We start from the raw sequence: 26595 nt of genomic DNA, 5'->3' as shown, positions 1-26595 counted from the left end.
AATAATATTACCAAGAGGCAACATGTATATTGAAAATAGAAGGGGACCTAGGACGGATCCTTGTGGCACTCCATATTTTACTGATGATAAATGAGATTACTCCCCATTTAAGTAAACAAATTGGTAGCGATCGGACAGGTAGGATCTAAACCATCTTAGAGCCTGCCCTTGAATACCTGTATAGTTTTGTAATCGATCTATGAGTATGTCATGATCTATGGTGTCGAACGCAGCACTAAGATCAAGTAAGACTAGAAATGAGATGCAGCCTTGATCTGACGCAAGAAGCAGGTCATTTGTAATTTTAACAAGTGCAGTTTCTGTGCTATGGTGGGGCCTAAAACCTGACTGAAATTCTTCATACAGATCATTTTTGTGCAGGAAGGTGCTCAATTGAGCAGACACAACATTTTCACAACTTCTCGGAGGTCTTGACGTAAATCTTTTGCTGCAGCTAAAAGGACAAACATTTCCTGTTTTCTGTGAGGTGTGTGTTCGCAGAGGGTTCGGTCTGATGTGCGTGTGATGATGATGTCAGGAACAGGAGATCATTGAGGTTTGACCCCTGTGTGTCCTGAGGGCAGCTCCATCTGTCTAATGGCTGCATTTGGAGGAAGTTGTGTGTTTGATGACGGTTGAAAGAAACTCTTTTAGCTCCAGATCTTCTCTGGACTTGCTCTGTACTAGGACTCCTGTAGTTTTCTGTCAGAAGAGCAAAAATGGACTCTAAAACAATCTTGCTCTATTCTTTTTCATATTTAATATTCATTATATATTTTTTTTGTCTAAAATATATACATGCATGTGTGTGTATTTATACAAACATAATAAATATACACAGTACACACACACACACATTGTCTAAACAAACTTTTATTTTTTATGCAATTAATCACAATTAATCGTTTCATAGCATTAGTTGAAAAAATATATATAAAAAAGAATTTAATTATTTTATTCATCAAGGACACATTAAATTGATTAAAAGTGACAGTAAGGACATTTATAATGTGACAAAAGATTTCTATTTCAAATAAATGCTGGGTTTTTTATACTTTCTGTTAATCTGTTAATCCTGAAAAATAAAATGCATCACAGTTTCCATAAAAATATTGAGCAGCACAACTGTGTTAAAAGTTTATAACAATCAGAAATGTTTCTCAAACAGTAAATCATCATATTTTCATGATTTCTGAAGATCATGTGACACTGAAGACTGGAGGAATGATACTGAAAATACAGCGGAGCATCACAGAAATAGATTACACTTCAACACAGATTCAAAACAGTTGTTTTAAATAGTAAAATATTTTACATTTTTACTGTATTTTTGATCAAATGAATGCAGCTCTGGTGAGCAGAAGAGTGTACTACTTCATGTAAACTACTTTTGAACAGTTGTATGTCTATATTTGTGTATGATGTTTCTGATTTGCTGTCTCTAGTATCATTCCCTGTAAGTTTTCTCTCAGTTTGTTTTAGTTGTTGGGTACTTGGATTTTTTAGTCGTTATTGCTGTATTGATCTGGTTTTCTCTTGACAGTATGGATGTGCAGGGCGACTACGACCCCTGCGATGCCTCTGGGTTCATCAAGATCAATGCGGTCAGGTGAGTCAGAGCAGTCTGAATGAGTGTCTGTCTCTGATCGAGGTGTTTCACAGATGATCTGCTGTGTTTCAGGCTGCGGGAACACAACCGTCTGCAGGGAGCCGCGCAGAAGAAGCTCTGAAGATCTCAGAGATATTAATGTCATTCAGTCAGCTGTTACTGAGCTTCTGTTACTGATTTCAAATTACATGACAAAAAAATTAAAATACAGAGATGAAGAAAAAAAAAAAATTCCATTCATTGTTATTAACAACATGAAGTGCATTAAATATTTTACATCAATGTTTTCCAAACTGGGGATTGTGAAGCAACTGCTGGGGGTTCATGAGTTCATGAAAAGCTAATCATTAATTAATCATAAAAATGTTCAATTAAAATAAATAACTTTTGATCAAAATAAAACACTTACTATAAAATGCCTTAATATTTTATCTGTTTACCTGCATGACCAATAACAAACAGAGATCAGTAAACGTGCAAATATGATTTTTAATAATGAAATACTTATTCAGGGGTACTTCAAGTAAATATATCTGGTGAAAGAGGTTCGGCTGACAAAAACAGAAGTAAAAAATGTTTGGGAATCCCTGCATTACATGTAAAAAAAAACCTTCCATTTTAATGTATTTGAAAGACAAAAGACTTCCAAAGACACAGTAATACATGATTAAATAATCATCTGAGTGATAATTAAAAAAGTAACTGTAGCCTGATCACGAGTATTTTAAAATGTCATTTAATCTAATTACAAGTACTTAATTTTTGGAATCAGATGATGTAATTAGTTACCACCCAGCTCTGCATCTAACTATCCTGTTACTGATGAAATCTGATTAAAACACTCAAAATAGGCCAAATCAGTTTGTCAGTCATGTGATTTATGCACATTTATGCGTTTTACACATTTATTTTGCACTTATGCATTTACATTTATGCCTTTGCGTTTATGCATTATATACTTATGCATTTTACACTTACACATTTAAATGTAATTATTTTACAGTTAATTCATTTTACATTACTGCATTTTACAATACATTTTACTCATGCATTTACAAATTTAGACTTCTGCATTATACAGTACGTTGATACATTTTAAATTTATGCTTATGAATTTTACACATGCATTTACATTAATGCATTTGCGTTTATGCATTTTACACTTACACATTTAAATGTAATTATTTTACAGTAAACTTATGCACTTTACATTATTGCATTCACAATGCATTTTACTCATGCATTTACACTTACAAATTTTACAAAGTGCATTTACATTTTTGCATTTTACAGTACATTTACAAATTTACACATATGCATTATACAGTACATTGATGCATTTTACATTTATGTATTTATTCTTATGAATTTTACACTTATGCATTTACATTACTTACGAAAGGGGAACAAAAGCAATTAATCAAAAGACAGACATGAATGATGCTATGATTGTTGTTCAACATGTATAATGTGACAGTCCTTTAATTCTAATTTCTGATTGAATGAGCTGCATTTGAAGCCTTTAGACATGAAAGGTCTTCAGACGTCCTTCAGTCCATCTTTCTGGTGTTTACTGATCTTTAAATCATCAGTTTCTCATTGCAGATCTTTCTCTCAGACCAAGCTTTTAAAGCAAAGAGAAAGAACAAATAACCATCATGATGTGACATCGGTGATATTTTCAGTCCTCGCCAAAGCCATTTACTCTCCATCAACAAATACTTCTGCACTTCTTCCTCTTAAGGTGCCAAACTGTGGCTTTCTGCTCCCTTTCCATTTCCATCGTGCTCGTTGAATGTTGTTGTGTGGTGGGGACAGAACCTGGATCCCCCCCGCTGCTGGTAATAGACGGCAGAGATGCGTTCAGTCTCTCAGCCAGACCAGAATCCCCTGCTTCAGCTGCTCAATTACACCGCAGGTGTCTCCATCCGCTCCTCCAATTACACCACCGGTCCCCTTTATTTACAAGCACGTGCATACGGGAAGACAAATTGCCTGGAGATCACTCGGGCCTGCTGCAATTTGGACATTTCTTCTGCTGAGATGAAGCCAGTGCTGAATTAGTCGCTCAGGCTGAAGGAGCGTCACACACTGCTCTCACGCGCTCTGCTCCGCTATACAGTGTGAGCACTGAACACATGTTCTGTACGTGTGAAAAATACATGCAACTTCCAAAAGACAAAAAAGGTAGCAAAATAAATTAATTTGTTTTGAGGTCAAAATATGTCATTTAGCTTTGGAAACACATTTCTGCCACTGAATTAAAAAAATTGCAATTATCACTTTATATCTCGCAGTTTTTACTTTGTATCTTGCGATTATTACTTTTTTCGCAACTATGACTATAGCTCGCATTTTTTTGCAATTATTAATTTTTTTGCAATTCATTTTATCTCACAAATCACAATTATTATTTTTTCACAATTATGATTATATCTCCCAATCATTAATTATTTTCACAATTATGACTTTTTAAGAGCAACTATGACTTTTTTGCAATATGATTTTCCCCGCAATTATGACTTTTGTTTTTCAGTTATGACTTTTTTTCACAATTATGACAATATCTCACAATTATGACTTTGTATCTTGCAGTTACGACTTTATATCTCACGCTTCTGGCTTTTTTCTTGCAATTCGTATTACTTTTTTTTTGCAATTGATTATATTTCACAAATCACAATTATGATTTTTTTCACAATTATGAATATAACTCGCAATCATTAATTTTTTGCAATTATGACTTTCTAAGAGCAACTATGACTTTTTTGCAATATGATTTTTCCCGCAATTATGACTTGTTTTAGTGAAATTATGATTTTTTTTTTTTTGCAGTTATGACTTTTTTTCACAATTATGACTTTGTATCTCGCACTTCTGGCTTTTTCTTGCAATTCTGAGTTTATATCTTGAATTGAATTGAATATCTCACAATTCTGATTTGTTTCCACTACAAAAAAAGGTAATTGTGACTTTTAATCTCACAGACTTTACCACTTTTTCACTGGAGGAAGTGTTATTATGGATTATAGACTCTATGTGTTTGAGTTAAAATCATCTTAATGCTGGATGTGTTTCAGGTTTTGTCTTCTCCAGATGTTCACTGATGGACTGGAGTGCTGTGGATTATTGTGATGTTTTTATCAGCTCTCATTCTGACGGCACCCATTCACTGCAGAGCATCCATTGATGAGACACTGATGCAGTGCTACATTTCTACAAACCTGATGAAGAAAAACAAACTCATATGTATGCTCATCTGATGGCCTGAGGATAAATTAGAATTTTTGGGTGAACTATTCCTTTAAAATTATTGATATCTTGCATATTCTGCAAGGGGGTGTAAACTTATGAGCAGGACTGTAAATGATAGACTATCAGGATATGAAACTATAAAATGATGAAAACCTGATGCATGACTGACATGCACTGAATACTCTTTCCCAGAATGCAATGTGCTTGACTTGATCTCTGAATCAGCATTAGTATGTTGGTATGCTGTGGTGTTTGTTTCCGCTCATGTGTTTGCCACAGACAGGAAGTGGAGTCAGCAGCTTCCTGTGTCTCACGTTCTCAGATCTTCTACCTGTCAGTCGAGGTATGAAAGCATGGCGAGCCATCCAGGTGAATTAATCATCCATGACCTTCCCTCCATTACGTCTCATTACGCCGTAGCCCCAAGGGATTCTGGGACACAATCAATCTCTGAAAGCCAATCCTGCTGTCTGTCACTCAAAGTCACACAAAGAGCTGCTCTGTTCAGACAAAACCCTTCGTTTCGCATCATTTCTGATTACTGCTCTGTGTTCAGGGCACAGATTTGCCAGAGTAAACAGTAAAACACAAGTCTTTTTATACCCAATCATGTTGCCAACTGACCTAATAAGTTGTAAATTGGTCCTCCAGCTGTTCCTTATATGTACATTTAACTTTTCCTGCCCCAACTTTTTTGGAATGTGTAGCTCTCATGAAATCCAAAATGTCATATTTGTCATGACATTTCAAAATGTCTCACTTTCAACATTTGATATTTTATCTATATTCTATTGGGAATAAAATATAAGTTTATGAGATTTGTAAATTATTCCATTCCTTTGTTACTTACAATTTGTACAGTCACAACTTTTTTGGAATCGGGTTTGTATATATGTATATGTGTGTGTGTGTGTGTGTGTGTGTGTGTGTGTGTGTGTGTGTGTGTGTGTGTGTGTGTGTCCAGACGTCTGTTCCTGTCAAAGGGCAGAATCAGCCGCTCTTAGATCTATAAAAGCAGATGGGGCCATTACTTTCAAAGCTGCTGTATCTTTGTTTCCGGCTTTGCACGTGATAAAATATTGATGAAAAAATATAAATATTTTGCCTCCTGCTTAATGTAGTCCATCTGAGGGGGTTAATGACTGATCTCATGTTAACCCCTGAGGAGCCGCCGCTCAATCAATAGCTCTTCATCACAGTATTCGGATCTATGGATGATTTTCTGTAAACGTACAAGCGTTCAGCTTCTGGTGTCAAATCTTGAGTGATTTTGATCAAGTAAAGGTCAGAATAACTCTTATTGGACTGAAGCATCTCAGCTTCACTTGATTCTTGAATGTTAAACGTTGTTTGTGTGAAGCTCTCAGGTTTTTCTCTGCAATGTGCATTTGTTTGAGAATGACTGCATTTGCACAGAAAGCTTTCATCCACGTCTGCTGTAATGGCCAGAAGTCTGTCCCTGTTAGAGCATGCTGGGAGAAGTGCACAAACAACTGCATTTACCTGTTATTACCTCACAGCGACACAATGCATCCGCACACCTCCGGGAAAACAGGACAGGTGGAGAATAAGTGCTGGACAAAGAGAAAGAGGAGAGACAAGGAACGGCCGACAACAGGACGGGGTCAAAACTCTGCAAAAACATCTGTTATTTTCACCGCAGGGCCTCCGTGTAATTGAGTCGTTGAGAGGCTCTGTGGTTCTCAGACGCTCTCTCGCTGATGAAAGCCTGTGTACGGATCATCTGTGTCTAAGGCCCAAACTTTCCTTGTCTTCGTTTCTAAGCAAAGAATGTACTTTAATTGGTTTCAAAAAATGATCACAGATGCATGTCAAACATGCTTAAAAGTCAAGATGTATTTACTTAGATATGCTTCAAACAAGAAGAAAAATCTGCCAACGGGATCAGAAAAGCGATTTTGTTTTTCCTTTGAATTAAGTTCAGACCTCGTTGGCAGATATTTGTCCTTGTTTTATTTTTTTCATGTTTTTTCTTCCCAGAAACAAAGCTTTATATCTTTAGTCATACTAAATATTCTCTGGTGTTTGTGTCTTTATTTAAGAATGGTAAGAATCTGGAATCTGATCTGTGCAGATTTTTCTCCTGATTCAGACCATGTTATTATGGATTTTATATAGACTGATGCATCTGTAGAAATGTCCTGAATCATGTTTCTAGTTGTTTAATTAACAACCACAGCAGGCTGGTCTAGAAGTACATTATAAGTTCAGATTCTGCCCTATATTTCACATTTCACACTCACAGCTCAAATATTACATTAATTAATAATATTTTACCTAGTAACAGGAAGATTCTGCTCGGCGTGTGTCATTTTACACTCTATTCTTAACATTAATTCATTTAAATGCTAAAACAAGGCGAATAAATGTAAAATAAATGAATAATAATATAAATAATAATTAATAAAAAGACAATAAGGCAGATCACAGTCATTATATTTAATGATGTGTAAGTAGAAATAATAAATAAATAAATTCAGTTTAGTTTAAGAGGTAATAAAGTGAACTCTTTATTGAATAAACTAATACATCGACAGTGCACTGAACGGCTTTAAGAACCACGTGTGTGAAATCTCGCAGAGTCTCGTCTCTCGCTGGGGTCTCGCGGTGCTCCCGCGCGCGTTTCCTGTTCCGGGGTCGATAGTGTGCGTCGTGTGTGTGTTTATTCGCTTGTGTGTGTGTGAGTGTGATGATGATGATGGCGGAGCTGGTGCAGGGACAGGCCTCGGTGGCTCAGACCGGGATGAAGGACGGATTCACGGACCCCTTCCACCGCGCGCGACAGGTAGAGACGCGAGGGCGCGAGCCTGTGTTTGGCGCGCGAGTGTGTGTGTGTGTGTTTGACGCTCACGCGCTTAGCCTGCTAGCTGCTAGTGCTGCAGGAGCTTTAAAACTCCAGCACTCACACAGATTAAGGCCACAACACATGAACAACAACCGTGAAACAGTGTTTAGACGCGATCAAACCGCGCAACATCGCGCTGCCGACGCTGACAGTAACTTTAGCGCGGTCTGCTCGAGCACAAACACTGCTGCAACCTGTTGTTGTCTTACACTCCTCACAACTTCCCTCAGCGAACTCCATTACACTCTTACACACAGGACTGCGTGCTCTATATCTGCTCGGAGGAGCACTTTAACACTCTGTACCTTCATCTCAGCGGAAGACTACACACATCACTACATGTCATGGACACATGATGCGAATAATGATCAAAAGTACTCTTTTTACCATCAAATACAGTGCTGCATGGAGTATATATGCTCAGACGTGCAGTTTTTAATAAGTGTAACTGTAATATTACCATTATATACAGTATATCTGCTCATATGAGTACTTTTGATACTTCTAATCTTCATCTCAGTGGAAATGCTACATGCAGTAACGTTACTTTGATTTAAAGTACTCATCTGAGCAGATATAGTACTTGTAATCGTAAAATGGTGCTTATAATGATTAAAGGTTACCATGACATACGAGTGTTGCATGTCCTATATTTGCTCACAGATAAAGATTATGAGTATTAAAAGTACTCATATCAGCAGAAATTCTACATGCAACACTATATGTAGTTGTAAAATGATGATTGTAATTATTAAAAGTGCTTATACCATTAATTATAGTATTGCATGTAGTATATCTGCTCGGATGAGTACTTCAATACTCATCATCTTGATCTCAGCAGGAATACTACATGCAGCACTATATGCATATAATGATTAAAAAACATTTTTTTACCATTACATATACACTGCTGCATGAAGTATTTCCGCTGAGATGAATGAGTATTTAAGTACTCCTCCGAGCAGATATACTACATGCAATCTGCTCATGTGCAATTTTTATTATGTGTAACTGTAATTTTACCATTACATACAGTACTTCATACAGTATATCTGCTCAGATGAGTACTTAAATACTCATTCATCTCAGCGGAAATACTTCATGCAGTACTATACGTAGTGGTAAAATGATGATTAAAAGTATTTATCTGAGCAGATACTATATGCAATTGTAAAATTGCCTTTATAATGATTAAAGTAATAATTTTACCATATAGTATAGCATTTATTGTATGTGCTCAGGCTAGCACTTTTAGTCATTTTAATCGTCATTTTACCATTGTATGTGCTCAAATGAGCTGTTTTAATACTCCCAATGTTCATACCAGTAGAAATACTTCATGCAATACTGCATGTAATGATAAAATAACTATTATTATTAAAACCCCTCTTTATTATAGCATTGCATTCTATCTGCTCAGATGTCCATTTTAAATTAATAATGTTCATCTCAACAAATACAACATCAAATGCTGCATGTAATCATAAAATGAGCACTTTTAATACTCAGTCTTCACTTGACCATTACATACACTATTGCATGTAGTATATTTGCTCAGATATGGATTATAATTATTAAAATTGCTCAAATGAGCAGATATACCACATGCAGTAGTATATTTTATGATAAAATAACAATCGTTATTAAAGTACTAATTTCAGTACTACATATATAGTATTGGAAGTGTTATACCTGCCCATGAGCTGAAGATTGAGTATTAAAAGTGCTAAATAACAATTAAAAATATTAAAATACTCTATGTATAGTATTGCATGTAGTAAATCTGCTGAGATCAGAGTCTTTTGATGATGGTAAATAATACTTACAGAAGACATGCTTAGATTTGAACCCCTATTAGTGTATTTCTACCATTAAATATTCTATAGCATGCACTTTATAAGCATAAAATAGCACTACAGTAGTTGACTGTTAGAGTCACTGATTTGACGAGAGCTGTGCAGTGAGCAGCACGCAGCTGTCATGACACACGCGTGTCAGTGTTTCAGAGAGAAGCTGGGGCTGTGAACACAAGACACTTTAAGAGAAGTCGCTCATGCATGCGTGTGCCACGCCACGTTTGCATAACATGAAAAACCAGACGGGAGCCTCCATTATTAACACTTATTCATAGCATGCAGGAGTGAGACTTTGTCATACAGTTTCATCAGTGTTAATACGTCTAAGAGCTGTTAGAGATGTTCAACTGTTGTTTGATCGACGTCACAAAGGAATCATTTATTCTGTGTTTAATTCTGTTACCCCTATAAAAGCAATAAGCCTCTCAAAGATGGGTGTTTTCCCAGTGTAGCAATGTAGTGTTCATTTTAATTTTGGTTTCTTCTTTTCTATAAGTTTTGATTATTTTTTTATTTTTTTAGTATGTTTTGTTGATTTTGTTTTGTTTGGTAATAATATTTATTTTAGTTTTAGCTATTTTAGTACATCACGTTAAACTAAATGAAAGTGAGAATTACTAGTTTAAACTATTATTCATTAAAATATTTAATTTTATTTCCGTTAACAACAAAAAAAGCTTTTCTTTATGGTTTTAATTTTAGTTTGACTTATTGTAGTATGTCAAGTTAAAATAGAAATATTATTAGATATATACACCCATACACTGTATTTCAATATTGATGAGAGATTTTATTTGAAGATATTGTCATATGAAGTTTATAGTTTGAGAATTAAAGAATGAACCCTGTTAGAATGAATAGTTTAATTAAATTACTTAGAATTCATAACCAAAACCAGCCCAAATAAAAAAAAAAAAAAAAGGAAGTGTTTGTTTCTAAAAAAAAAAAAAAGAATTTTACTTGCATAAATTTGAAGAATCATAATATTTACTTCATATTTTTTTTTAACTAGAGCCATAATGTGTCTGAGCAGCAATTTCTCATTAAGTAAAATACTAGTTAACTTTAATTTCAGTGAATGAAAATTATTTTGAACTTTGAATATTTAAAAAAAACAGCTAACATTGTTTCAATAAATTTTTCCCCAATGGTCTACTACTCCTCCAGTGTAATGCTTGAGGTGTATTGCTGCTCTAACAGTGTAAGCTCATGTTTGGTAATGTGTGTGTCGTCCTTGAGCACGCGCTGTGGGACACCTGTGGCCCGGTTGAGCTGTTCGTCTGTGTGTTCAGCTTTTATCAGCTCTGTGGGGAAGAAATAGCCCTGGCTCTGGTCCAGAAGCACAGGCCCGTTCACAGTCTCCACAGCTGACTCATCCGCCGTCACACTGCACTTTATCTGTAGTGTGCTCCCTGTGATCGAAACCAGGGCTTGGACCTGCATGTGAAGGCCTTACATAATCATCTTCACCCGTGCACTGACAGCTGTCATGCATGCCTTCTGTGAAGATCGTAGATTGGATCTGATCAGCAACCTCTAATTAATGAGGAAATCTGAAGAAATGCATCAATTCTTATTTTAGCACTTAATTAAATTAATTTCTTAGAAATTTCACATTTTGCATAAACCACACTGAAGAAAAAATGGATGTATATATTCATTCATAATCCAATATGATTTTTTTCTTAATAAAAAAAATTGAGAAATTCTTTGAAATTAAATTGCATGTGAACCACACCTAAAAAAAAAAACTATGGAAATGATTATTTTTTTCAATATTTTTCAAAACACATAATCTGAGTATTACCAGTATTAATCACATTTATAAATTTATAACTCAGGATTGATCCAAAACGGTCTAAAATTATGAAACAGACATATTTATTTCTATCAAAACAACATTAATATTAAATCAAAATTTCAAGCAAAATAAGTTCATTTACTTGAATAAAATGTCATTCTCAAATGAAAAAAGTGAGGTTTCTCACGCTGCAGTGGTTCATGTTCATCAACAAAATTCAGTCCCTTACGTGTGCGACACTAAATATATTCTACAAACATTTTTTTGACGCTAATATGAGATCATCTTTGACACCTAACGGTACTCCATACATATCCGGTTCAGAAATGACCTAAATGCGTGACTTTTTTATTATTTAAATGGTAAATTAAAAGTAAATAAATAAAATCTAAGTTTTGAGGATCTTAAAGCATATGCATGTGTTCTGGCTCATGAGGGTTGAACCCTGAGCCTCGTCAAGTCTGATTTAATTAGTCACCACTCACACAATCACAAGCAGCTGGTAATTAACCATTAATCCATGAGTGTGTAAAAGTGACCGAGCTGGTTTCTCCACCCGTCATGACACAGCGTGTCTGCATGAACACTCCCCAGTGCATCATGGGTAATTAGTCACATGGTACACAGTGGTTTACTGAGAGGAAGGCCCTGCTGTCCGGCTCCAGTGACCAACAAGTGTCCAGTTGTTGATCTGAATTCCTGACCGCTCTGTTTCGCTGGAGTCGTTCCCTTGGGTCGCTCACATAGCTCACATTCCTTCCCAGCATTCCCCAGAAAGAGGGTTTAGCTGGAGGAATCTCTCTCTGTGTGTCTTTCTCTTCAAAATGGCCTCTTGCTGTGTGTGTGTGTGTGTGTGTGTGTGTATATAATATTTTATATTTATTAATCACACAATAATACATTACATATTAATAATTATAATTATTTACAATTCTTTGCACACAATTATTTGTATTTATTTTTAGCATCACGTTTATATTTTACTGGTACACTCCTGTTACTAATACACTGGTTTAAAATAAATATTGTAAAAAATGTATTTTTGTAGCACATAGTGATATATTTCAGCGAGATTGTGTTTGCTCATAACTGCATGCAATGAGAGCATTACGAAAAATAATTTAGGATTTTTATTTTTAAGATGGCTCATAATACTCTCATTATTTTATAATTATTTTGTATCTATATTCTATATTTAGCGTGTGTGTGTGTGCACTGATTAATGTACTGCGGTGCTGAAGTGTGTCTGTCTCTCTCAGATGGCTAAGATGGGAGGAGAGCAGATGCAGCATCTCAATAACTCGTCTCCGGTCGTCGATGCCTCTCTGTACGGCTACGGGACGCCCAAGCGCTCGCTGGAGGAAGGAGGTACTGGCGTTTGTGCTTCGAATGGTCTGCTGAGTGAGCGATGTGCAGAAACAGAGAGCGAGAGAGACACTGAATCACTGAAACTGGCCTGAAAGATCAACTTCAAATCTGTATTTTTTTTTTTCTTTCATTTATTAATGCAATGTTTTTTCTGGACTAAATTGTTACTGGCTAAAGGACAGCTTTATTAAGCAGTTTGTAATAAAATTTATATGTATATATAAATTCTTACAATCTCCCCAAAGTCAAAGTTGAAACTGAATATTTCCATGTTTTAACCGAAATCAATACAGTATTAAAAGTGCCAGTAGAGTGGATATTAAAATATATATATAAAGGCTTTTCTGTGAATTAATGTAGTTAATCATATTTGACTGAAAGAGGACGTAAGCGTCACAAATCTCTCCAGATCATGGCTTTAACATTTTTACAATTTTGCTTTTGCTATTCAATATTCATTTGCAATTCATATAATGTCTAAAAATGCATTTGTTAAATAAATAACAATGCACTCATTTTATTGTTTTTAAACTATACAATTTTTTTTAATCTATTTAATTTTTAACAGTAGTAATTTGCATACTCTAAGGTCTGAATCTTCTCTTGCCAGACTGTGATGAGATGCTCTGTGTAATAAACGCTGATGTATTTTCCCGTCTGTTTCTGTGCAGTGGCTAACCAGCTTGGTGCAATGGTGCACGGTACAAGGTGAGAGCTCGAATACATTAAAACTCATGCATTTCTCCTCACAGCTGAACTGATGATGCTCTTATGTGTTTGTTAAGGGCTATAATAACAGAAGACTTCAAAGTGCCTGATAAGATGGTTGGGTTCAGTAAGTACTGTGCATCACTTCATCAAACATGGATGTTGCACCACTTTTTGAGCTTTAGTCGTCTAATAATTAGTGTGAAATATCTAATGCAGCTTCTTTGTGATTTAATAGTTTATGAATGCTCTTAAAGTGTGCATAAGTAGTATGCATACCGTTTTTGGGCTGATATGAGCTGATCTGTGTGTTTTTGTGGTCCGGCAGTCATTGGACGAGGAGGAGAACAGATCACAAGAATCCAGCTGGAAGCGAACTGTAAGATCCAGATCGCTGCTGGTACGTATATATAATAAAAACATGAATAGTGAAATTAATGAAACTAGTTAATAATAATAAGTTATGTAAAATATTTCATAGATATTTAATTTCTAATTATAAATGTGAGAATATTATTGATGCATATTAAACAAATGATGCATGCAATTAAGTAGTAACTGTTGATTTTATGAATAAAAGGAAACTATAAATATTTTAATAAAACAAGAATGTTAATATTCAATACATATTTACTTATAAATTCTAATGCAACGTTTTTATACATTCTTGATTTTAATTTATAATTGTGACGATGCATTTATGCTAAATTGTGAAAATATCCTTTTCCTTATGCAGAAATGTATGTAAATATTTAAATAAGTTATAGTAATTCTAATAATTAAAACTATAAATATTTTACTAAAACAATGTTAATATTCAAAACTATTTGATTGATTAATAATTATAAATTATAATATACATTTGAGAAAATATTGATGCATAATTTATAATAATTTGTCTTTTTTTATATAATTTTCCTTATGCATAAATGTAAATAAAATAATAATGAAACCATTTAAATATTATGGTAAAATGTGTAATATTTTAACAATAATAACATATTATTATGAGATTTTATTTTTTTTAAATAATTACATTTTTGTAAAATCCTCTATCTTTACTAGATCTGTGTCTCTCTACAGTTTCGAATTTATGGAAACATTATTTTTTCCCTTTTGAACACACTGTAATGGCATTGTTTGGGTACTTTTTTTTTGTTTTGTTACAAAATAGTGCCATTTATTGTGGTTTTAGAGATTTAAAAAAAAGTCAGTGTTTGATCCATGTGTAGTCGTAACTTGATCATTGTGGTGTCCAGAGAGAACACGAGCTCTGAAGCTGTAAAGTGTTCATGCAAACACCGATATTACGATGTTCAGTGTTAGACACGCTCGTCACGAACAACTGAAATTAGTACGATTGTGAAATGCACAGTCTGTGTTGTGCATTGCTTTGCTTTCTAGTTTGTTTGGAGTTGCTTGTAATAGTTTGTGGTGTCATCGCAGACAGTGGAGGAATGATGGACAGGCCTTGCACCCTGACTGGGACCCCAGAAAGCATCGAGTAAGAATGCACTGTCCTCTGTAGCACAAACACATCACCGTATACGCTGCTGCTGTAATAGAGTCGGCATGCACTGAATGAGCGCCAGTCATTCGTCTGCTGTCTTCGTGTTCGTCAGGCAGGCCAAGAGGTTGTTGGGGCAGATCGTGGACCGCTGTCGGAACGGACCGGGCTTCCATACTCAGATGGACGGGAACAGCGCTGTCCAAGAGATCCTGATCCCGGCCAGTAAAGTGGGCCTGGTCATCGGGAAGGGAGGCGACACCATCAAACAGCTGCAGGTGCGTTAGTTCACTTGCCACAAGCCCATCTTTATTTCTATATTGTGCTCTTGTTCACTAATGAAAATAGTCCCAATCAGAGTTTTGTTTCATTACTGAATGTATTCAGTTTTTAACAAATCAAGTAAGTCAATGATTCAATGACTCATTCATAGGCAGACAGGCAATCACTTGCTTTGTTTCTAAAAGAATCATCTGTTTGAATGAACTGAGTGAGTCGGTGATCCAATGACTCTTTAGTTAAGACCGTCACCTGCTTGGTTTCTGAATGAATCTGCCGTTTGAACAAATCAAGTGAGTCAATGACTCATTCGTAAAGAGTCACTTGCTTTGTTCCCAAATGAATCAGCCGTTTCAAAAGATATGAATGAGTCAGTGATTCAAAAACAGTCCCTGGGTCCCAGTGTGCATACTATCCACCCTATCTGCCCTAAATAGTACTGGAACTACTAAAGTCACATACTCTTTAGGATGGATAGTATGCACATTGGGACACAGGCAGTCGCTTGCTTCGTTTCTGAATGGATCAGCCATTTGAATGATTGAGTCAATGGTTCAAAGAATCATTCGTAAAGACTTGCTTTGTTTCGAATCGAATCGTAATCGGTTAAGTGATCTATTCAACGACTCACTGAAAAGTGACTTGCTTTTAGCTTCATATTAACAGTAACATTTCATTTTGAATTGCATCTGTATGTTTTAACACTTAAAAAAAGACAACGCTTCAACGCTTTTCTCATCTAACAAAATAATGACACTTTTTTTGGGGGGGGGGGGGGGTAATGTCTCAGTCACGCAGTTAAATTGATGTGCAATTAATTTGATTTAGATTAATTAATCTGCACATCATGCATTAAATTAGATTAAAAATGAACATGTTTTTAGTTGTGGATTAATGTTGTCTGCCCACAGGAGAGGACAGGAGTAAAGATGATCATGATTCAGGACGACCCGATGCCCACCGGATCAGACAAACCCTTGAGAATCACTGGAGACCCTTATAAAGTCCAGGTGTGTGTGTGTTTATCAGCGACGCGGTCTCCGATGCACTGCACATGGTGTGTGACTCTGAGTGTGTGTTGTACAGCAAGCGCGGGAGCTGGTGGTGGAGATCATCAGGGACAAGGATCAGGGAGATTTCCGGAGCGGCCGCAGTGACTTCGGCTCCAGACTGGGCAGCAGCCTCGACGTAAGACTGCGTTCAGCTTCGTTTAGAGCCACGGTGAAGCCAGAAAGGCCTCGTGTGTTGATTGTTGGTTTGCTCACACACACAGGTGGCAGTGCCCAGATTCGCCGTGGGAATCGTCATCGGCAGAAACGGGGAGATGATCAAGAAGATCCAGAACGATGCAGGAGTCAGGATCCAGTTTAAGCCAGGTCAGGGTTCACACACCTCATGTTTGCACAGCGTTTACACGCATGCAAGATACTGTCGAATTACACACCCCTACATCTTCAAGAACAGGCTGTAACAACAATATATCGATGCAAATGTCAAAAGTATTATACATGAAGTATTCATAATGCATAATTTAGTTAGCAAGTGATTAGACAAAATAATGTCTTCAGAATCATTCATGCGTGTGAAAAAGGACTAGGATAGGTGTAATCTGGCTCCTTCTTACAGCTCCGAATGCGTCATTTAGTGAGAAAATGTGATGTTAGAGAGCAAGGCATTATTTTTCAAATCAGAAGTGCACATTATTATGAAAGTGTGGATTTATTTGAGCAAATTCTCTAAACATTGCATCTTATTCTGTTCAGATATAGAGAATTACACTTGTGCGTGTGTATCTTTATCACACTAGTGTTTCAATAGCTTGAAGTTGTACTGCACTTCTTGTGATTTGCTTTATAATTAAATGGTCACTTAAAAAAAGTGGACTTGTTTAATGCATTTCACTTTATTCAAACATATTTTCGTGGATAATTATGAATCCGTAATATAAATCCAGTTTGTTTTATAGTTTCTAATCATGCAGTCTGTTTTACTTTAAATGCTTAAGGAGTGTTTGACCTTCCTGAGATTGATTTGTGCAGCACTTTTTACAGTACAATACTTTCCAAAGCAGCTTAACAAAGAATAAAACCATGCTAAAGTGAAATTGGTTCACTAGTTTGGTGCATTCTGGGACGCAGTCGATCACACACATCTCTAAAGTCTGTGGAGGACCAGCAGGATCATTGACGTGTTCAGAAGTTTACAGGGATTAATCTACTGCTCTCTCATGTTAGGAAATAGTTCATTCAATCTGCTGTTTAGTGTAATTTTAATACATTGTGTGTGTGAATTATCCATAAAATTGATTATGCATGTATAGAGGATTTCCATAAACATTAGGTGATTTTTAAAAATACAAAAAATAATAAATATATATATTATTTATATATATTAAATAAAATAAATATATATATATATTAAATTTGTGCTGATTAATCGCATCCATAATAAGTTTGTTTACAAAGTGTATGTGTATATTTATTATGTGCATATTTAAATGCAAACACATGCACGTATATATTTAAGAAAAATATTATGCTTATTTATAAAATATATTTAAATATAAGAATATGTATAAATGTAAATATATATGTGTGCATTTATATATACATATATAATATAAACAAAAAATAATTTTGCATTTGATTAATCGTTTGAGAGAACTAATTTAAACAATGAAATTGATAAAAATGTATTTTGTGCACGATGATAGAAGAATGCATGAATAGATTTAAATTTGTGATGATAGCATTTATTAAAGTTATCTGAACACATTTTTCACCATATTGTACTTGGTTCAGATTAGTAGAGAATTATATTTGATGCATCAAGGAAATGCATTTAGTTTGTCTGTTTTATTTAATCAGTTAAAGACATGTTAACCCTGTAAAGCCTGACATGAAATAGTCAAATAAATGTAATTTTTTGGAAGATAAAGTTTATAAATGTCAGTCAGTGAGGTGTTTTTGATGTTGTAGGGTTAAAGCTGTGTGTAATCTCATAAAGCCGGATCCGTGTCTGTTTCAGATGATGGGATGAGTCCGGATCGGATCGCTCAGGTCATGGGTCAACCGGACCGCTGTCAGCACGCGGTCCACCTCATCAACGATCTGGTGCAGACGGCACAGGTAGAGTTCTGGAAATAAGAAGTTAATGTTGGGTTACACTTTAGACACAATATATGACGAATTACACATCATGAATGAGTGCAATGTTTTAACGTCTTGTCTGTTCCCGGCGTGTGTGGTTCAGGAGCGCGATGGGTTCGGAGGACCGGTTGGACCCAGAGGTCGTGGCAGAGGTCGTGGTGACTGGAACATGGCATCTCCTGGAGGCCTACAGGAAGTGACCTACACAATACCGGCTGATAAGTGCGGCCTCGTGATCGGGAAAGGTGAGGACTTCCTCTATAAGAAGCTGTTGTGTTGGAATGAATATATATGCAGATATACAATTTTGTCATTCTTCTGAATGTCAGTGTGTGTAAATGACCCTTGTTAGTGTTCCCTCTGTAGTGAGCTTGTGAGCTCTTCGTCGCAGTACAGCGAGGGTTAAACACCTTCTGGGTGGTCTGAAACACTGTCTGAATGAAGCGCTTGACATTGAGTTAGTATCTGAGCGCCGTGGCTCTGAGACACACACCTCTCTCAGTGTGAGGTAGAGACGTCCAGCAGCAGCAGCGTCCTCGCTCTTTATCTGAGGCTGGAGCTCATAACGGCTTCATTAATGCAGCGGTTACATTTGTGTGACAACAGTGTGATGGGCTGTGCTCTGTGTGGGAGGAGCCGGGGTCACAGCGCCTGGATGAGTGAACTAATGTGCTTCCCTTCACCAGACTGATGATTTAACCATTCAGTCGGGAAATCATGACAACTTTAATTATTCATTTATTACAATTATTTATATTTTTGTTTTTTTAACAATCCCTTGTGTCCATATTTTTGTCTTTATTTTAAGCCACTGGAGACTGTTTGGCTGTTTAGTGAGCAGGTCTTCTGTATTTATTAATTTATTAATTAAATTTGTTTGTCACTGAAATTTCTATCTGGGCATTTTTTTTTTAATGTTTTTTAACCTTCATTTTTTATTTTATTTGCTAGTACTCTGTGTTGTGTATTTATTATTATTATTATTATTATTTATTATCATATATATATTGTTCGTGATGTTTATGATTTGTTAATTTGATTTTAATTGTCACATATTTTTTTATTTATTAGTATTTATTTTTATTTAACTGTTGTAAATGTTTTGCACCTGTAAATTTTACATTCTATCTGGTTGTCTTTTTAAATTTGATTTATTTCTATTTTAGTTCAGCAGATGTTGAGGTGTTTTGCGCCTGTGTTTTTATGTTTTAAACCATGAAGTCACACATGTAGCGTGTGTGAGAAAGCGAGCTCATTATGGGGCGGTGTGTGTGTGTGTGTGTGTGTGTGTGTTCGGCTCAGGTGGAGAGACCATAAAGAGCATCAACCAGCAGTCCGGAGCTCATGTGGAGCTGCAGAGAAATCCTCCTCCCAACACCGATCCCAACGTGCGGATCTTCTCCATCCGTGGATCTCCTCAGCAGATGGAGATGGCCAGACAGCTGATCGACGAGAAGATCGGGGTGAGATCAGCGTCTGTTTGCATTCTAACATACAGACTGTTCTGTCTCTGTTATGACTGGTTCTGTATGTTTCTCATGTAGGCGACTGGGATGGGAGGAAGCAGCAGTTTCGGACTCAGTCCTTTCACCCAAGGACCGGCGACTCCTCATCAGAAGTGAGTCCTTCACTCCAGACGCGTCCGTGATCTTACATTGATTCAGTGTCTGATGATCATGATGTAGCACGACTGTCTCGGTGATCAACACTATTATAATGCACCTAAAATTCAAGATATGAGGCTAAAAATCCCCCTCTCGTATCTATAGTTTAGCAGTATCACATCCATCGAGAGCGCTGTTTTTCACCAAGATCTGCAGCACTACACACGTGATTCATACAGCAGCTCAATAAACAAGAAATTAATATTTTGTCTGCTTTAAATGTCAACATAGAACTGTTGAGCCTCTCGAATCAACACACCGCAGTGATTCGTTACTGAATGATTCCACATTTCTGAACAAATCGAGTGAGTCAATGATTCACTGACTCATTCATAAAGAGTCACTTGCTTTGTTTTTGAAAAAATCAGACATTTGAACAAACCGAGTGAAGTCAAAAATTCAATGACTCATTTGTAGCGCTTTTGTTTTGTTTTTGAATGAATCAAGCATTTGAATCAACCAAGTGAGTCAATAGTTCAGTGACTCATTCATAAAGAGTCACTTGTTTTGGTTGAACAGAAAAAGTTTGAACAAATCAAGTGAGTCAATGATTCAATTAATCACTCATGAAGACTTTAAGGTGCTTTTAGTTGTTTTGTTTTTGAATGAATCACGCATTTGAACAAACCGAGTGATTCAAAAAAAACTCAATGACTCATACGTAAAGAGTCACTTGTTTTGTTTGAACAAATCAAATCAAGTGAGTCAATGATTCAATGAATCACTCATTAAAACTTTAAGGTGCTTAAATCAAAATGTCTATTCAACACTTTTGTCATTTAACACAATAATGTCTTTGAATGCTCTTTCCGAGGGTAATTTCTCACCTACATTTGATGTGCACTTAATTTAATCTCCACATCACATAATGAATTGATTAAAAGTCAGTTGGTAGTGCTAAAGATATGATGATGTGAACCTCCTGAGGATGTCTGATTCTTCATCACATGATTGTTTTAGTGTGAAAGGATCATATGTGCAGTGTTTGTGATGCTGATGGTGTGTGTGTGTGTGTGTGTCAGTGGTCCGCAGACGTTCATGACGGGAGGTTGGGGAACCACGTATCAGACCTGGCAGCCTCAGAGCCAGCAGGACCCCGGTAAGACTCACTTTAAGCTCGGCTGTTTCTTCTGAGGAACAGCACTTTTTCTTTTAGATTCACTTGGTTTTGCTAATTTCAGGTCACAATGGATCTCAGAGCGGCCAGATGGACTATTCCAAAGCGTGGGAGCAGTATTATAAAAAGCTAGGCAAGTGCCTCAGCGTAAACGTTTCTTCTGAAGGTTTGGGTGAGACGCCGGGACACTTAAGAGACACGGCTGAGAGCGCTTTATTTGCCCGACTAACAATCTTCCCGGGCTGCTCTATTATTTTCTGCCACTTTTTTCTTTTTGGGATGGACTGGAAGACTGTAGTTGTTTTTCATTACTCGTCCTGATAAAAGCCTCAGATCAACTTTTGTTGTTGTTTCACACAGAAAGCCCAGCAGGACGCGCGCGCTCCGTTAGTGACATTTACAGCCTTTTTCATCAATTTACAGCAATTTGTCCTAAAAAGAAGTAAAAAGATCTGCACTGTAAGAAGAGAAAACTCCTGGAAGAAATACCTTTTCTGTTACTTTATGAACATTTCTTTTAACACTTAAAAATAATATTCATTACTTTTGCAGGTTTATTTATCATTGGTTTAGTTTTTACTCTGTGTATTATTATTTTTTATTAAGAAAAAAAATGCAATTAGGATTTAAAATGCAATTTCTTGTCCTTATAGAGATTATATATCAGTATGGCTATAATAATAATAAAGTTGTTATTATGACAAAAATACTAAAAAACTAATACTTGGAAATACTTCTAATGTAAAATGAAAAAAGAAATGGAAAAATATTAGTAATGCATCATTTTATTGTACTTTTTAACTTCTATTCAACACTAATATTTATGGCAGCTCCAATGTTGCAAACCGTTATTTTATTCTGACACAGGAGCACTTAAATCTTCTCTTTCTGTGACGAGCGCTGCTTGTTATACATTTGTGAAGCTGCGTGTTTATTTTCCCCGGACGCGCACTATGAGGCTACTGATGAGTTCATGTCAGTCATTAGATGCTGAACGCTTGCGATCGTGATCTTCACTCACTGTGCATATATTTGTTTAAATGAACTGTGGTCTTATGAGTCCTCTGATTTGATTCAGATTAATCAAGCAGCTGTGGTGAGTTGTAAGTGATGTCCCTGGATCAAATCGAGACTGAGTGTGTGTGTTTGGTCTGTGCAGGTCAACAGAACCAAGGCCAGAGCAGCGGCTCCGACTACAACAAAGCATGGGAGGAGTATTACAAGAAACAGAGTAAGAGCTCGTCTGTCCTCCTGATGTCAGTCGAACCAGCTGTGCTCCAGTGTTCTCATCCCGTGTGTGTGTGTGTGTGTGTGTGTGCAGCTCAGGCCGCCGGTCCGGGGTCTCAGCAGAGCTCTCCTCCAGACTATAGCGCCGCCTGGGTGGAGTATTACAGACAGCAGGGGGCGTATTACGGCCAGGGACAGACTCAGGCTCCCGGCCTCCCGGTAATAAACACATCAGCTTTATAATGATATCAACACACAGTACTGCTCAGAAGTGTGCAGGAATTAGCAAGTCTCTTCTGCTCACCAAGGCTGCATTTGATTGATCAAAAATACAGTAAAAATTGACATATTTTTATGATTTTAAAAAGTCTGTTTTCTAAGTGAATGTATGTTAACATATAATTTATTTCTGTGATGCTCCGCTGTATTTTCAGCATCATTTCTCCAGTCTTCAGTGTCACATGATCTTCAGAAATCAGAATAATATGATTTACTGCTCAAGAAACATTTCTGATTATCAATTTTATAAACGTTTAAAAACAAAAATTCAAGGACGCTTTGATCAAAAGTAACCGTGAAGACATTTATAATGTTGCAAAATACTTGTATTTCAAATAAATGCTGTTCTTTAGAAATTTTTTATTTGTGAATCCTGAAGAATAAAATGCATCACAGTTTCCACAGAAATATTGAGCAGCACAACTGTGTTCAACATTGATAATAATCAGAAATGTGTCTCGAGCAGTAAATCAGCATATTATTCTGATTTCTGAAGATCATGTGACACTGAAGACTGGAGGAATGATGCTGAAAATACAGCGGAGCATCACAGAAATACATTACACTTTAACACAGATTCACACAGAACAGAGATGTGTATCCCGAGTGTGTGTGGACCCTGACGCTGTGTGTTTTCTCCTCTGCTGCCGCAGGATCATTAAAGCGGGCGACTGCACACCCTTTAGTTGAAGATTTTTGAATCACTGCGAGGAGGAAACAGACCTTTTGTAACAGAGGTTTCTAGATTTGCAACGCCTTGAAGACTTTTACTTTTTTTCTTAGTGAGAAACACTAGCTGTAGAATGACTTATATGATTTAAAAAGAGAACTATTTCTAAATCAGGACATCAAATTGTTACTAAATACTTGTGTACACCATTATTCACACGGGCGATTTCCGGGATCCCTTTTGGACCGTTTCAGAGTTGGTTTGTTTTCTATTCTTCCTTTTTAATTCTACGATATATATATATAGATGTGTATCGCCAAAATGAACCCCGGAGTCGCGGCGTTTCATCGATCGCGCAATATAATCTCTTATTTTTCTAGTTCTGTTGCAATAAAATGATCGAGGGCTTAGCAGTCTTGAATTGTTATCGTTTTGTCATGAAATGTTTTAAGAATGTGTACAAAATGTTTTCTTTCTTTGTTTTTCTTCTACATAAAGCATTTTAATTCAGTGCGATGAAAAACTGTGATGTTTTTGTTACCGAAATATATGCTTTTGTTACACGAGAAACGCGACGCCGCCGATGATGTAATTCCTCATGTGCTTTGTATTGTTTTCATTGTCATTTTATTGTACTCTGGTTTAAAAAAAGGTGCAATATCTTATTTCATTTTTTTTTTTTTTTTTGAAACAAAGATGGATTTCTCTAATATTTTGACAGACGTTTAACTTGTAGTTTTTTGTAGTCGTATGCAAATGTAACGGATAATTTTTTATTACGGTGATTTGGCGGGAAAAGCGTATCGTGAGGTGGTTTTTTTTGCCTTTGCTCTCTTGTAAAACTATGTATGTATGCTCAGATACTTGATTAAATACTTTATTTAAAATATATATATAATTAAATCAAAGACTTTTTTGTCCTGCATTTTTACAGGAAAACGGTCCCTGTTTTTCTGTTGTTTTCATACTGAAATTTGTCAAAGATTGTGAAATGTGTAATTTGAAATTTGATGTTGCATCTTGCTGACGGATGAGAAGTTTTATGTGTGTGTAGTTCTGTAAACTTCGACTTTAAAGCGTTCAAGACTGCTAAGCCTCGGAGAGCCTACCTGTGTATTAATTACTTGTAGTTTTTTATATTCGGAGTATTGGAAGACCAAACGTTCTTGTCTTCTTTGATCCCGCCGGTCTCTCCCTCCATCAGTACACACTGTACAGTCCCGATCCCATCACTTTTTAATTCAGATTTTGCTTTCTACTCTGTGTGATCTAATATATGTATGATTGATTAGTTACAAATTGATCTAGTATTAACTTCATTGCTTAATGAAAAGGGATATTATAATTTCAAAATGTTTAATTTTAGTGTTTCTTTCTTCCTCATGTGTACAGGTAACCATGTATTAAAATGATTGAAAGGCTGCCACTTGTCTGTGCCTCTTCTTTGCTCGCCGTCGTCCTCTTTCAGAGATCTGCGGTGCTTGTATGGTTTCTGATTGATTGTCTGTGTAACCCATGATTGCACAATGAGGTTGTTTTTGCTCATTCTGTGTATGTACTCCAGGTTCATTTGAAAGAATAGTTCACCTAAAATAAATAAAGTGCTTAGGCCATCAGAGATCAGGATGAGTTTGTTTCTTCATCAGATTTGGAGAAATGTCTCATCAATGGATGCTCTGCAGTGAATGGGTGCCGTCAGAATGAGAGTCTGATAAAAACATCACAATAATCCACAGCACTCCAGTCCATCAGTGAACATCTGGAGAAGACAAAACCTGAAACACATCCAGCATTAAGATGATTAATCTGATGAAGAAACAAACTTCTCGGATGGATGGCCTGATGGCGATTCTCCTTCTTGGGTGAACTGTTCCTTTAATAAAGAACCTGAATTCTTAAGAGTGTAGTGTAATGCATTTGGTTTGCGGTCTACTTTAATTGAAGCACAGTAGTGTGTGTGTGTGTGTGTGTGTGTGTGTGTATAGAGAGGTGGTTTGTGTGAGGATTCATTGGTCTAACTGCCCTCCGGCATCCAGAGATAAAACGCTTAACTCCAGTGAGTGGCAGGTGTGTGTGTGTGTGTGTGTGTGTGAGAGGGAGTGAGAGTGAGAGAGAAAGTGAGTTTGTGTGTGTGTGAGAGTTTGTGTGTGTGTGTGTGTAAGAGAAAGAGTGAGTTTGTGTGTGTATGTGTAAGAGAGAAAGAGTGAGTTTGTGTGTGTGAGTTTGTGTAAGAGAACGATAAAGTGAGTTTGTGTGTGAATGAGAGTTTGTGTGTGTGTAAGAGAAAGAGTGAGTGAGCAAGTGTGTGTGCGTCAGTGTGTGTGTAAGAGAGAGCGAAAGAGTGAGTGTGTGTGTGTGTGAGAGAGAGAGAGGGTGTGTGAGAGAAAGAGTAAGTTTGTGTGTGTGTGTGTGTGTGAGAGGGAGTGAGAGTGAGAGAGAAAGTGAGTTTGTGTGTGTGTGAGAGTAAGCGAATGTGTGTGAGTGAGAGTTTGTGTGTGTGTGTGTGTAAGAGAAAGAGTGAGTTTGTGTGTGTATGTGTAAGAGAGAAAGAGTGAGTTTGTGTGTGAATGAGAGTTTGTGTGTGTGTAAGAGAAAGAGTGAGTGAGCAAGTGTGTGTGCGTCAGTGTGTGTGTAAGAGAGAGCGAAAGAGAGAGTGTGTGTGTGTGAGAGAGAGAGAGGGTGTGTGAGAGAAAGAGTAAGTTTGTGTGTGTGTGTGTGTGTGAGAGGGAGTGAGAGTGAGAGAGAAAGTGAGTTTGTGTGTGTGTGAGAGTAAGCGAATGTGTGTGAGTGAGAGTTTGTGTGTGTGTGTGTGTGTGTAAGAGAAAGAGTGAGTTTGTGTGTGTATGTGTAAGAGAGAAAGAGTGAGTTTGTGTGTGAATGAGAGTTTGTGTGTGTGTAAGAGAAAGAGTGAGTGAGCAAGTGTGTGTGCGTCAGTGTGTGTGTAAGAGAGAGCGAAAGAGAGAGTGTGTGTGTGTGAGAGAGAGAGAGAGGGTGTGTGAGAGAAAGAGTAAGTTTGTGTGTGAGAGAGAGTGAGCGAGTGTGTGAGTGAGTGAGAGAGAGAGAATAAGTTTGTGTGTGTGTGAGGGAGTGAGTGAGCAAGTGTGAGTGAGAGAGTTTGTGTGTGTGTGTGAGAGAGAGTGTGTTTGTGTAAGAGAAAGAGTGAGTTTGTGTGTGTGAGAGAGAGTGTGTTTGTCTCCAGTGTGTTGCATGTTTGTTTCGTCGGTGGATGTCCTCTCCGGC

At 36.7% G+C, this 26595-nt stretch overlaps 2 protein-coding genes across 3 annotated transcripts in view; both read left to right on the top strand.

The window, feature by feature from the left end:
* Nucleotides 1–1827, top strand: part of LOC132140556 (argininosuccinate synthase-like) — a 31913-nt gene extending 30086 nt beyond the window's left edge. The window contains exons 14-15 of the mRNA XM_059549334.1: nt 1544–1609; nt 1682–1827. Of these exons, the coding sequence (XP_059405317.1) occupies nt 1544–1609; nt 1682–1730 (115 nt within the window). The 3' untranslated portion in view covers nt 1731–1827. The remainder of the gene's footprint in view (nt 1–1543; nt 1610–1681) is intronic.
* Nucleotides 1828–7492: 5665 nt separating this feature from the next.
* Nucleotides 7493–24774, top strand: fubp3 (far upstream element (FUSE) binding protein 3). Of its 2 annotated transcripts, XM_059549326.1 has the most exons (19): nt 7493–7670; nt 12647–12755; nt 13427–13463; nt 13541–13590; nt 13792–13863; nt 14910–14967; nt 15086–15248; nt 16161–16259; nt 16336–16437; nt 16523–16625; nt 18277–18377; nt 18502–18643; nt 19701–19861; nt 19943–20016; nt 21085–21161; nt 21244–21312; nt 22339–22410; nt 22501–22625; nt 23339–24774. In XM_059549326.1, the coding sequence occupies exons 1-19, from the start codon at nt 7575–7577 to the stop codon at nt 23345–23347; spliced, it is 1719 nt and encodes a 572-aa protein (XP_059405309.1). In that variant the 5' UTR covers nt 7493–7574; the 3' UTR covers nt 23348–24774. The 2 variants fall into 2 exon arrangements, with proteins under 2 accessions (XP_059405309.1, XP_059405310.1); XM_059549327.1 differs by lacking the exon at nt 21244–21312 and having other exon boundaries at nt 7494–7670.
* The last annotated feature ends 1821 nt before the right edge of the window (nt 24775–26595 follow it).

This window comes from Carassius carassius, chromosome 5, assembly GCF_963082965.1.
Source record: "Carassius carassius chromosome 5, fCarCar2.1, whole genome shotgun sequence".
Taxonomy (NCBI): Eukaryota; Metazoa; Chordata; class Actinopteri; order Cypriniformes; family Cyprinidae; genus Carassius; species Carassius carassius.
Note: the sequence above shows the minus strand (reverse complement) of the source record. Positions and strands in the feature narration are given on the sequence as shown.

Coding starts and splice junctions, on each gene's coding strand:
- fubp3 (XM_059549326.1), top strand. CDS start 7,575: ATGATGATGATGGCGGAGCTGGTGCAGGGACAGGCCTCGGTGGCTCAG. Junction 7,671..12,646: donor CCTTCCACCGCGCGCGACAG/GTAGAGACGCGA, acceptor TGTCTCTCTCAG/ATGGCTAAGATGGGAGGAGA. Junction 16,260..16,335: donor GAGACCCTTATAAAGTCCAG/GTGTGTGTGTGT, acceptor TGTGTTGTACAG/CAAGCGCGGGAGCTGGTGGT.